Source organism: Eptesicus fuscus, chromosome 22, assembly GCF_027574615.1.
Source record: "Eptesicus fuscus isolate TK198812 chromosome 22, DD_ASM_mEF_20220401, whole genome shotgun sequence".
NCBI lineage: Eukaryota > Metazoa > Chordata > Mammalia > Chiroptera > Vespertilionidae > Eptesicus > Eptesicus fuscus.
The window spans coordinates 34,397,095-34,409,474 of record NC_072494.1 but is presented as its reverse complement, the minus strand read 5'-3'; the positions used below and the strand labels follow the sequence as shown (position 1 = coordinate 34,409,474).

Here is a 12,380-nt window from a genome sequence, read left to right as displayed (position 1 = left end):
GAATCAAGGACCACTCACAGTTTATTAGTGAATTTACCAAGTCCACGGACAAGGACCCTCCCCAGCGGAGGTGTGCACTTTGGCCACTGATCCTGCCTTCTCAGACCAACAAGAGCTCTGCTGCTCTCAATCAACCAAGAGTTTTTAGTTGCAGGAACATGTCCTATCCTTGGGACGGGGGGGGGGGGGGGGGGGGGGGGGACAGTGAGAAGGTAGCAGGTGAAGAGATAACAGACCAACTCCTCTTTGCTCCTGTCCAGAAGGCCAGAACGGAGAGAAGGATCGAGCAAAGTATGAGCCAGTCTCCATCTATCGCAGGAATTCTGGAAGACCCGCATTTCAGGTGACGCTGCATTTGTGGCACTGGCACACCCATGGTCTCCTTTGACTTTTTTTTATCAGGCTTGGCCACCCCTCTCCACCAGTTCTGGTGAGGCCGAATGCTACCCAATGTACAAAAATCTTCATGAGCAGGATTCTTAATGACTCCTTGTGTCTTATAAATAATTTCAGTGATATATACAGCCTAACACACACACACAAAACACACACACACACACACACACACAACACACACACACACACACACACTCCTGTGGAAATCATCTTCAGGATGATTCATCGGGTACTCATTGGCACAACCACCCTGAATCTGAGCGTAGGCTTGGACTCCGATCTCTCCCTCCTCTTCACTTCAGAGAGCAGAGCGTCGGAAAGAAGCCTACCCCTGCCCAGCCCCTGAGCAGTGAGGTGGCCAAGGCTCCTAGGTGGAGCCCTGAAGGTCGTCTTGTATGACAGGAGGCAGGGACGAGGTTGTGCGGGCAGTGCTGGTGGCCAGGGCCTACTTTACTCCTTCCACAGTCCCAGCTTCTTCAGAGCCTCCCTTCGGTGCTCATCAGGGATGCCTTTGGGGGAAATCTTGACACTGACGCAAGAGGGTCGAGGCAGCTTGTCGCGGCTCTGTCCTTGGTAAGACAGGCGCTTGGAGCTCTGCTCGTGGTCAGCCAGCTTGCTCACCTGAATCCCTGCAAAGTCCTTCCCAGTGCCCAAGGAGGCAGGGCGGGGCCGGGAATTACGCAAGTCATTGGGTGAGATTTTGCTCAAGAAGGGGTCTTTGCCCAGAGAGGTGCTGGTCTTGGAGCTGGGGTCTTTCTCAGCTGAGAGGTAGCTGCTCAGCCCCACACCTGACCGCTCCAGAGTGTTGGACTTGAAGTTCATCTGTCTCAGCCCAGGGATGCTGCTCTCCTGCAGAGTCAGGGGACTACTTACCCCGGGGGCCCTAGAGATGGGAATTGGCATGGATTTGGCAGCTGGAACCTTCCCGGGAGTGGGTTCCTGAGCGGGAATGAAAACCTTGCCTGGAGTAGACCCCTGAGCTAGAGCGGGAGCCAGGGCTTTCATTGGAGAAGGTCCCCGGGTTGGAGCAGGAGCGAATGCCTTCCCTGCAGCAGGTACAGCTGCTGAGACCTGAGGTGCAGGCTGAGCCAGGGCAGGAGATGAAGCTGGGGCTGGGGAAGGGGCCTGAGGGCCAGTCCCCTTGAGTCTGATGGAGCTGGTGGGCTTACTTAAGTGGGGGCTGGGCTTCTCTTGGTCCTGGGGCAGCCCCAGCTTCTCTAGAGCCTCCTTGCGTGCTTTCCTCTGCTCCTGCAGGGAGGAGGAGACCAGGCCGGAATCGCCGGGGGCAGCCTCCGAGTGGCGGGACAGCCAGTGCTGGGGGTCGCTGTGGAAACTGCTTCGGCTGCTCTTGAGAACAATATTAGGGGGCAGCTTCCGGGGCTTAGGCCCTGTGAGGGGAGCCACTTGGGCATTTGGATCCCGCCCTGGTGGGACGGAAGCATCTGCCGCTCTGGCGTTCTGAGACGACATGGCAGGAAGAGGCCGAGGTTGTCCTGGTGCCCCTGTTGAGCCTTTCTCATTGGCGTTTTGGGACATAGCCTCTGAAGAAGTCTCCTTTCTCTTCTGGGGGCTGAGTGACGTGAGGAGCTGGGGAGCGGGGGTCTTCTCCCCTGGCCCTGTGGGCAGGCTGTCTTCCCCACCCTGCTCGGGCTGGGAGTCCCGGAAAGCCTCTGGTGGGGGGATGAGAGCTGTGTCCAAATCAAGGGCGGCCTCCTGGAGCCCCGCCGGAGCCTGGCTGGGCTCCCTGCTCTGGCTGAGCTGCTCTTCCTTGGGGTCTGGGATGACCCTCTGGACTGGAGCCTGGCTGGGCTCCCTGCTCTGGCTGAGCTGCTCTTCCCTGGGGTCTGGGATGACCCTCTTGGGTTCCCCCGGCAGGTGGCTATTCGTCTGGGTGGTGCTTTTCCTGAGGTTCTGGTTCCTACCAATGTGGATATTGCGGGGGAGGCTGTAGGAGCCGGATCTGAAGCCCAGGCCTTGGGGTTCAGGCAGAGGGGGGAAGCTGGACTGGGTTGCTCTCCTTGGCTCTAGTCTTTGCTGAGCAACGGTCTCCTCTGGATGTCCTGTGAGGGGCCGGGAGAACAGGCAAAGAGAGGACAGAGGTGAGAACCCTGCTGCCAAGGGAAAAGCAAATATTCCTTGAACTCTGATCTCTAATTTGCATGGATGGGTTTTGTTTTTGTTGTTTCTTTGCTCTTAAAGGGGAAGCACTCTTGCCTGGATATCATTTAGATGAGCAGATCGATACTAGTAGATTGCTTTCCACCAGGGATTAATTTTTCACAACAACTGGGGAAAGGGCAGCCCCAGATGGCTCCCTGTCCTTAATGCAGGCTCTTTCTGACCCTCTACAGAAGCACCAAGGGTGGGAGAGACCCAGGACAGTCCCTTAGGTATCTTGGGGCTCCCCGGTAACTGAGTCCAATGGAAGCATTGAACTCGAACAGCATGAACAGGTGATTTGCCCTTGTTGGGCTCCACCTTCTTCCTTCACTTCCCATACTGGTAAGTACCCGGATGATTCTGGGTAATGGCCAAAGCTGTCCCCACACCAGAGAGCGACATGGGCTCTTTCCTTCCAGTGAGCTAGTCAGGTGCACCGGGCCCACTGGGCCAGGGAGTGAGTCCGAGCTGGCAGTGAAGCCCCGTGTTCCCATTTACTGCTCTAGCTTCAGGGACGTTTAACACATTATCAATAAATACTTGCTGAATGAATGATTGCAACCTTGATTCCAGTGGGACCCCACCCTGGGACATATGACCCCACACTCACAGCCACACTGTCCCCCTTCTACTGAGCCTCAACACCACTGGCTCTCCACACACTCTCCCCAGGGCCTTAATGTGCCACCCACTCAGGCTAAGGGGCCCCTCCCTCTCCTTATCTCCTGCAGCCTCCGCCTCTGGGTCATCCAGATTAGCTCCCCAGACTGACTCAGACTCTACAAAGCCAACCACCCACCCCTCCCTCACCTCTGTGGTTCTATCTATTTAGAATTCCTCCATGAGTGGGTGGCAGCTGGTCAAACCCTCTCCCTCCCAGGCCTCTGACACATGTAGACAGGCATAGGAAGCTGGCTGGTCAGCATACCCTCCCTCCCTCCAGGGACAAAGCTTTATTCTGGCCAGGAGAGTGGAGGGGAGTGTGGTCACTCCTTCTGCTGCCTGTGACCCTTAGAGCCAAGAGCAAACAAAGTAGAAAGTGGCCAGAAGGACGTTCAGATTTTCTGCGTTTCGCTAGAGGTGCTACCCCAGACAGTCTCTTACCCTGGGGAGCAGGCTGGAGTAGGGGCAGTGCTCGGGGACTTTGGGGAGTTGTGGCTTGCTCAGACTCCTCAGTGGACAGTCCGCTGTCAGCCTCAGTGTCCAATGAACCAATGGTCTCCTCCAGGAAGAGCAAACACTCCTTCTCTTCAGCGGACAGGAAGTCGTAGCTGTCAGTCTAGAGTGAGGACAGGAGGAAGGAGAGAAGGGAGCTATGAGAGAAAGCTCGGCAGAAACTGGCGGGGCCCGAGAACCACCCTGTGTTGGGGAAGGAATGCTGAAGAGCTGGAAACCTTTCCGTGGTGCTACTCTGCAAACCTGCTGGAGTTGCTTCCTGAAACTGTAGGCACCAGGGAGGGCAGAGATTGGCGGGCTGCAGTCCCACCAGCACCCAGCTCAGGTGGCTGGGGAGGCAAATGGCAAGAGGCCTTGCTTTTGCTCAGTCCTGGGGGAAATGCTTGGGAGCACAGATCAGAAGCAGTCCCAGGTTCTCGTTCCGATTACTCTGGAATTATTTGTTGCTTCTTTGCTCAAACATGTCACTTGGTGTGTCTCCGAGTTAGCTCTAAATTATACGAGCGACATAAAGATTTGACCTTCAACTTAAAGGTATTGCTTTCAACTTTTCTAAGTACTTCTGCATACTTGACCTGGCATGTCAAGGACAGGATGAGGACAAACAGGAAACGCAGCCAACTGCTGGCTGCCAGGTCAGTGGGAACAGTGGTATGACTAGCCACAGATACATCTACTAAATAATTTATGCTTGACTCTGAAATGCATTCCATACAGGATTTTTTTTCCCCGTGTGTATTTACCTTCTTGATAGTATTTGGCTCTGCTAACATTCAAATGAGTGTGCATTTCTTAAGCAAATAGTAACTTAAGGAGGGAGGGTGAAGAAATTGGATGAGTACAGAGGAAGAGGGGAGAAAGCTATTTAGTATTAAATATTAGGTAAATCTTAAGTAACTGATTTGAATTATGGGAAAGCCCATAGGAATATCTAGAAAAAAAATGCTATGGTCATTTCTGATGGTTACTGACCATGTTCTACAGGCCAGGAAGATCCATGAACAGTCGCTCTCCAAACAAGAGGTTGAAGGGAAAACTATAAGGGCAAATAGGAATATATGAAATATGACCCAAGTCCGTTCCTGGCATCTTTGTCCTGCTTCCTAATATTTGAGATGCTTCAGAGTTATATATTCTCCAGACCCACTCAGATGGCCAGGAAAGATTTTGGGATAGCCCTAAAAATATCCTGGGAGGAGGGAAGAGAGCTGTTGGAATAACCCTTCCAGTCCCAGACTCCTTAAAGTGCCATCTGTCAGCTGACTGAGTGACAACTGACAGATGGCACTTACATTTCAAGGGGAGCCCTAAACATAACCCTTGGAAGCCCTGAAGCCAACTCCAGAGGTTCTCTGAACGAAGATCTTCTTTGCTGCCTTGACAAAGACAAGCCAGCTCTGGGTTTACCCTTCGTGGATGTTTCTTTTTGAATATCTTTAATCCCAGTCATACGGAGTCTAGTGGTATGTAACTATGCATCTTGGCCTCAGCCTAACAGAAACAGAAAGATGTCTCTGGGGCCCCATTATCGAAAGTCAAAAAGAAATTATATACAGATTGCCTGCACTTTGGATTTTGTGTTTGTGCTGCTTTTTCTAATCCATTTTTACATATCAAAACTCACCTGAGGATATGTTTTCACCAATTTAAAGGAGGGGAGAGAGAGAGAAAAATATCGCCAGGTTGCCTCCCATACGTGCCCCGACCAGGGACCAAACCACAACCTAAGTATGTGCCCTGACCAGGAATCGAACCCGCCACCTTTTGTTGTACAGGATGAAGCTCCAACCAACTGAGCCACACCGACCAGGGCTCACTGACTATATTAACATCCTTGACATACAGTAGACACCCTTATAATCCTTACATTTTCAAATACCTCTAAAGCCACAAACTATAAATTCTCAGGTGTTATTATGTATATGATGAATTTTCACAAGAAAGGAAAGCTTACATTTGGACATAGGGCAGATTTACTCTTTCACACTAGCCATACAACAATTAAGATTTAAATTCATGCCCAGAAAAATGACGATTTATTATGTGCCATTCACAAATAATTAAACATAGTGACTTTGGAAGAGTCTCGATCTCTGCTCATACATAAATTATTTTCTATAGGGAGAGAATGTGCTCAGTGCTATATATACATTTCATTTACCTCCCCACAAGAACACTATGAATTCAGTGTTAATATTATCCCCATTTTAAAACTAAGGAGACTGAAGCTTAGAGAAATGGAGTAATTTGCCCAAGGTCATACAGCTCATACTAAGGAACCCAGATCTGTTCGGCTCCAGAACCCAGGCTCTTAATTACTCTGGCCTCTTTGATCTTTTTAAAGGCTGAAATAACGCTGCTAATTGCAGAGAACCTCAGGAACCCAGGTGCTACAAGGATCTGCATTCTAGTTTCCACCACAACCTCCGATCACCGGCCTGCTCTCTCATCTCCACTCAGACCCCAACCTAATGAAAACTAGAGAAAGTCTCACTGGTCCAACTGCGCTCTGGGGTTGTCCTACCCTATAGAGCCCTGGGTGACTCAGAGGCAGAAAGCATCAACTGGTGTGATTCACTCCCTGACAAGGAAGATGAAAGAGAAGGAGCAGTCGGTGGTGGGCAGGGCGGGGCAGGGCAGGGCAGGTGTGCAGAGAGCGGGCCAGGTTGCAGGACAGAGAGTACGTACAGATCCAGAGCGGGTGGAGGTGGTGCTCGTCATGCTGTCCCAGCTGCCGATGCGGGTCACGGGTTCCGAGCCAGGCCCCTCTGGCCACAGCTCCCTCTCGGGCATTGCCAGAAGCAAGGTGCAGGGACGGCGAAAGGGGCTCCCAGAGGGGAAGCGAAGAGAAGCGAAGAATGTCCCAAGCTGGGCCTGAAAAGAAAAGAATCAAAGCCATGTGTGAGCCAAGCCTGGGCTCCGGCAAGGCTCTGCCCAGGCCCTGGAGCAGCGTGGCAGCAGGGACATCAAGCAAGCAAAGTGCTGGAAGGGGCCGTGGACAGCCATTACCCAAACCCAACCCCCCCCAGCCTGCAGGGAAGGACACACAAGCTGGCTCACATACATGCAGAAGGACGGACTTAGGTGGTGGAGAAGCATGTAGTCAGAAAGGAAATTCCATCACTTCCTTTAGTCACCTTCTCCTCTGAACTAGGGAGCTTACCCTACATCCTCATTACTATAAACAATAAATATTATAGGGGTTAATAGCTTGGATTCTGGAGGTCATTGGATCTGGGTTTAAATCACAGTTTAGCCATTTACAGTTATGTGACTTGAAGCAAATGACTCTTTCAGTTTGTTTTTCCTCGTTAAACAGGGTTAATGTAAGGATCAAATGAGAACAGTTAGCATCATTTAGCTGGTAGTAAATATTAAACAATGAATAACTAACGACTACTGTTCTTATAACAAGAAAAGGACAAAATCCATCTGGGATCAAAGTAAATTGAAGGAAAAGAAACAAGAGTTTAGAACAGAAGGGTTCAGGTTTAAATGGGAGACTATAGGCTTGAAAGAAGGAACAAGGCCCTTGATAGTACCTACTTCACAGGGTTGTCTTAAAGATACAACAAAATAGTCCCTGGAAAACACTTGCACAGTGCATGGCCCGATTGTTAGCTGCTGTTATAGTCAACAGCACCATCATCACAGCAGCCACCAGCAAGCTACCATTATCCTCCTAGCCTTGGACACAGATGCATAGCACCTACAGTGGTTGGCACAAACTTAGTTTTCCTCTTGTGCATCACCCCCTCTATCGCTGAACTTATCCCAAGGAGGTTTCCTAACCTGTGTCAAATAAACAAGAAAAAGGTCCTAGATAGCTTCCTCCCAACTCCAACTCCCAGGGGAAAACGTTTCAAGTTCATTGTGCTAATAGTAATAGCAAAGGAAGGCCGTCTTCCCTCTGAAAATCACAAGGATTTTCACATGCCTGTTTGTGGGAAACACTCCAGCACAGTTGGGAAGGCCAGGGTGACTCTCCTTTGTGAAAATAAAATTCTAAAAAAACAAAGATTAATAGACAGACCAAACGGAAAGTTGAGGGAGAGGTAGAATACAAAATATAGAATACAGTCTTATTCTGAATCCATATTCTCCCCATGACACCATACTTTGTTTTCTAGCATCTTTCCTACCCTTCCAATACTAGGTAAAATGTCCTAGAAAAAAAAAAATGTGTCCGATTTGAGATCTTGGGACTTGGGGTTTGGATTTCAGGGCTCATTGTTCCTTCACCAATAACTGCTCCCAATGCCCAAGTCAGGTTCGGGCTGTGCTGGGTGTGTCAGCCTGCCAGCTCCACAGAGCTCACAAGCACAAGGCCTCAGAGAGCTCCCCTCCTACTTGGGAGAAAGTCCTCAGGGGGAGCAGGTAGGGAGGAGCAGGACAATGGGGAATGAAGAGGGAAGATCCCTAATGACACTTGTAGTTTATGATGGTCCAGCGCCTCTCAGGAGATAGGGAGGGAACAGGAAGGACCAGAAATGCCAAAGATGCCCAATGATAAGTCATCATTGGGTAAGACAGTTCTTAGAGTTCCTTCATGAGGTTAGTTGCCCAATATCTAGAACCCCAAAGAAACAGGAGCATGAGAAGTCGTGTGCATGGAGTTCAGTCACCTCATATATCCACTCCATTGATGACTGTCTAGGTTCAGATAGTACTAACTCATTCTTGACATTCAATGAGATTGATGCCATTACAGAAAAGGGGAACCATCTCTCGTAAGACGAGGCACACAGAAGGCGCTCAAGAAATGCTAGATGAATGAATTTGACATCCATTTGAGTGTCTGTGGAGTTGAACTATGGGAAGACCTCCTTTTTTGGCTTCTACCCTATTACTATTAAGCGCAATGGAATCTGGTCAATGCTTTCAGTTAAATAACAGGCATGCACTGTTTCTGAGAAGTGAGTGTAGAACCATGGGGGATTATAGCGTTGCCGTAACACATGCAGAAACATAGTTTTTGCCTCCATTTTTTGTTTTCTCTGAAAAACCGGGGCAGTAAATATTGGAAGTGGCTCACTGTAATTAATATAATAGTCTCTGTGAATGGGTGAGAGGATGCTCCCTCTTCCTTTCAGAGAAAATTACTACCCGGGTTCTTCCAAGCACACTTCAGTGCTTATAGTGGTTTCCTAGCCTTTCCTTCCTCCTAGGGTGCCTGTCACACTCTCACTTCCGAACCAGGATGGCCTGAAGCGGCTGGAAGAAATGGAAACAATCTGAATAGCACTGCTTCAAAAAAAAAAAAAAAAAAAAGCTTACAAAGTACTTTAAATATGCTAATGAGATCTTCAAAATAGCCTGATAACTTAGGCAGGATGTAACCCACTGCCCCTCCCTAAGGAAAGCAAGGAATGACCTCTAACTGTACATCCAGGACAGCCGGTGGCCCCTGCCCTTCCAGAGAGATCTCAGACTGCCCAGATGCAAGAGGGCCATGCACCTAAAGAAGGTCATTGGCCGCCCCTGACAGCACAGAAGCCCTCCAGTCCCCCTTCTTCTAACTCACACCTTGAACTCTGTACATGACCTACTCCAGCTTCATGCTCCGAGACCAGGTTTGGCCCCAACAACAGCTATCTCCATACTAAAGACATTACACCAAGTGCCATTGGAGATCGTATCATCAGATGCTACATAACCACTGCAGAGACAAATCCCAACCTGAAACCAAAGTTCAAGGAGTCCTGAAGTGCTCCAACCTCGTCTCCACACCTTGCTTTCTGACGCAGCGTCTGACCCGTGAAAAGGTCTTCTCTCCCCACTCCCACTTCCCCTCCCTCCCTCCCTCCCCCCCTCCCTCCCTCCTCCTCCCTCCCTCCCTCCCTCCCTCCCTCCCCCCCTCCCTCCCTCCCTCACCAGTTTGGCCTGATCTACAGGCTGCTGCATTTCCTTCCACCAACTTTACAACCTTGAAACTTGGGGGCAGCCTTTGAAACCTGAGATATTTCAACCTGATAAAAAGCCTGAGTACAAGCACTCAGGTGAGAGGTTGGTATCTTTTAATCCTTGACCTTTGGAGGACTTGAGGGGAGGAGGGAATGGGTTAAGAAATGTGTATGGTTAGGGCTGGCCATGCAAAGGCACATTAAATATTAACCACTCCACTAAAGCCAGCCAAGCCTTGGAGGAGAGTCAATAAATAGCATGTGGAAGTCTGGCATCTGAAGAGGGTGGGGTGGGGAGAAGGCTTCGGCCCCATTTCAGTTTTCTCTGTGCCTTCTAAATAGACTCCTCCCATGAGCCACCCCATATCCTCCAAGGGCTTGGCCTCCCTCCCCAGAAGTCAAGGAGGTCGCCTATTTCCTTTAGACCAGGTGTCTCTGCTCTTCTACCCAGAAATGCATCCCAGGTTGGAGAAGATCCCAAGGAAACCACCAGGACGACTTGCATTGCACTGCGTGTGCAGTCCTCTCTGTGAGCACGTGGGCAAGTTTCTGCGTGTGTTACGGCCTCGCTCTCATCCCCCTTTTCACCCCTGCGTTTGAGGGAAGGGGTTGGTATACATATCCTCTGCACAAAAGAGCTTTGTTGGAGACTGGGGGTTGTCTTTATTGCTGACAAGTTCACCATCCATGGCAGCCCTCAGTCAGTGAGTTTGGTGGGCTGGTTCTGGGGTGTGGCTAAAGCGCCAGTTGCCAGGACTGGAGATCCAATACAAGGGTGGGCAAAAGTAGGTTTATAGTTGTTCATTCCAAAAAAAAAAAAAAAAAAGAATAAACTCTGTTTGAGAGATCCCAACTGTTAACCTACTTTTGCCCACCCCTGTATATTCACTCAGCTTGTGTCTCAGACACTGGGTCTTCCCGCTTCCCTCTTTCCGGCAGCAGGAGAAAGGAGGCAAAGGGCAAAGTTCCAGGCCAGAGTGTACCCCCGTCCACCACCCAGAAGTGGATAATGGAGAGCTGACTTACTATTCTGACTTTGACTTCTCCATTCAACTTCCTTATGCAGGTAAACCTGTCAAACAAGCTGCTAACTGGGAGCCCTGAAGGAAAGCACACCCGGGGAAAGCACATCGCACTACTGTGGCCTGAGCCCCACTCGGAACTCCCACCAGAGTCGGCGTGCTACCGTGAAAGAGTCATAAAAATGTGGGTGAGGCCCCCGCGCAGCCAAGTAGCTTTCTGTTTGCCAGTCTCTATGTCTGTTAACAGGTAAAGTCAGGAAATTAATTGAGTTGAACCCAAACAAAGGGGATTCTGCAACTAGATTGTCTACGGGGTTTCCAGAGATGAGCTGGTAGCCTGAGCTGGAGTTTTTCCAAGGTAACCAAACCTCGCATCCCCTCACAAACAGCCCAGCAGAGCTCATGCCTTACACACCTGTCCGCAGAAAGCTCCATTATCACATTGCCATTATTAAACACACACACACACACACACACACACACACACACACACACTGCACCCTTTACTTAAATAAAGATAGTCTGTGGGTTGATAAAGCCACGGGAGAGTTTCCAGTAGAAATGCAATGGAAAACCACTCTCACTCCCTGGGCCTTCCTGCATTTTGACTTCTCTACTCCCACTATTCTCTTCCAAAGTCACAACTCAATTGGAATTGCTCAGAGATGGAAATTTCCAAAACAAACCTATTCCCCCCTCCTCCCCCCCTTGTATGCTTAACCAACCTAAATAAGCAGGTTGGGGGTGGGGGAGCGCATTCCAGCCCTGGTCTCCACCAAAGCACTTTAATCCAATCTTTTTGGATCCCCGACTGGCCTCTGGGAGTTGAGGAACAAAGAGGAAAGCCCCCTAGCTGGGGTGTATAGGGCTCCCCACAAGCCTCTAGCTCTGAATTCCCACATAGCCCCCCACCTCCTCACACACACACACACACACACACCTTGCTACAGTATAAGCAATAGTTGGTTAGCAATGAACTCACCTTTCCTGGATGGGGGGCTGAAGAGAGGGAAGAAATACCCTTCTATTTCAAAGGGCAGAGACACAGACAGAGCCTGATTCCCCTGCCTCCTGCTGTTTTCTTCTTTTGACCTCTTCCTGACTTACCTGGACAGGTAAATGCTTCATCGGTGCTGGTTCGCCCCACCCTGCCACTGACTCTCAGCCAATCACAGCATTCTCTCCCTACCTCTCATTCCAGCTGTTTCTCCAGGGAAGGTGTGGGAGGGGAATGGGCAGGGCGGTGCTGCTCTCACTTAGCCAATCATCTCTTGCCATTCCTTCCCCCATTAAGAGCCAATAAAGAGCCCTTTTAAAAAACGGAGGGCTGGAAGGAAGAGGGACTGGTTTGGGCTGAGACTGGAAAAGGAGAGTTGGCAGTGAGGGAGTAGGCAAAAATTATTATTTTTTTTTAAATTACATCTTCATATACAGAAACAGTCCACTGGGCAGTATGCTCTTTTACGTGTCTCTCTGAAACTTAGTTTTCTATCTAGAGCTGCCTTCTTCCACTTGGAACTAAGTTTCCCACTGAATTCTCCAAATTAAAATCCTCTGTGGCCAATTTTGTTCAAGGCTTTTCTAATCTTTCAGAATCACTTTCATCCCCAAGCCTTTGCCTAGCTGCTCATAGTGTTTCAAACTCCACTCCTGACCACAAAGAAGATGTCTAAGACTAGGGATGCTGACCTGACACACCCTTACCCCCCCTCCCACCCCCCAC

The 12,380-nt window shown here is 49.8% G+C and overlaps 1 protein-coding gene across 3 annotated transcripts in view; it reads right to left on the bottom strand.

Annotated features, from left to right (window-relative positions):
* Positions 1 to 575: 575 nt before the first annotated feature.
* C22H1orf116 (chromosome 22 C1orf116 homolog) overlaps positions 576 to 12,380 on the bottom strand; it is a 30,517-nt gene continuing 18,712 nt past the window's right edge. The window contains exons 1-4 of one of the 3 annotated variants that reach the window (XM_054711374.1): positions 11,640 to 11,782; positions 6,421 to 6,606; positions 3,661 to 3,835; positions 576 to 2,456 (exon numbers count right to left, since the gene is read on the bottom strand). In XM_054711374.1, coding sequence (XP_054567349.1) covers positions 847 to 2,456; positions 3,661 to 3,835; positions 6,421 to 6,525 — 1,890 coding nt within the window. In that variant the 5' untranslated portion in view covers positions 6,526 to 6,606; positions 11,640 to 11,782 and the 3' untranslated portion in view covers positions 576 to 846. Of the gene's footprint in view, positions 2,457 to 3,660; positions 3,836 to 6,420; positions 6,607 to 11,639; positions 11,783 to 12,380 lie in introns of those variants that run through there. The other 2 variants (XM_054711376.1, XM_054711375.1) reach the window with 2 other exon arrangements.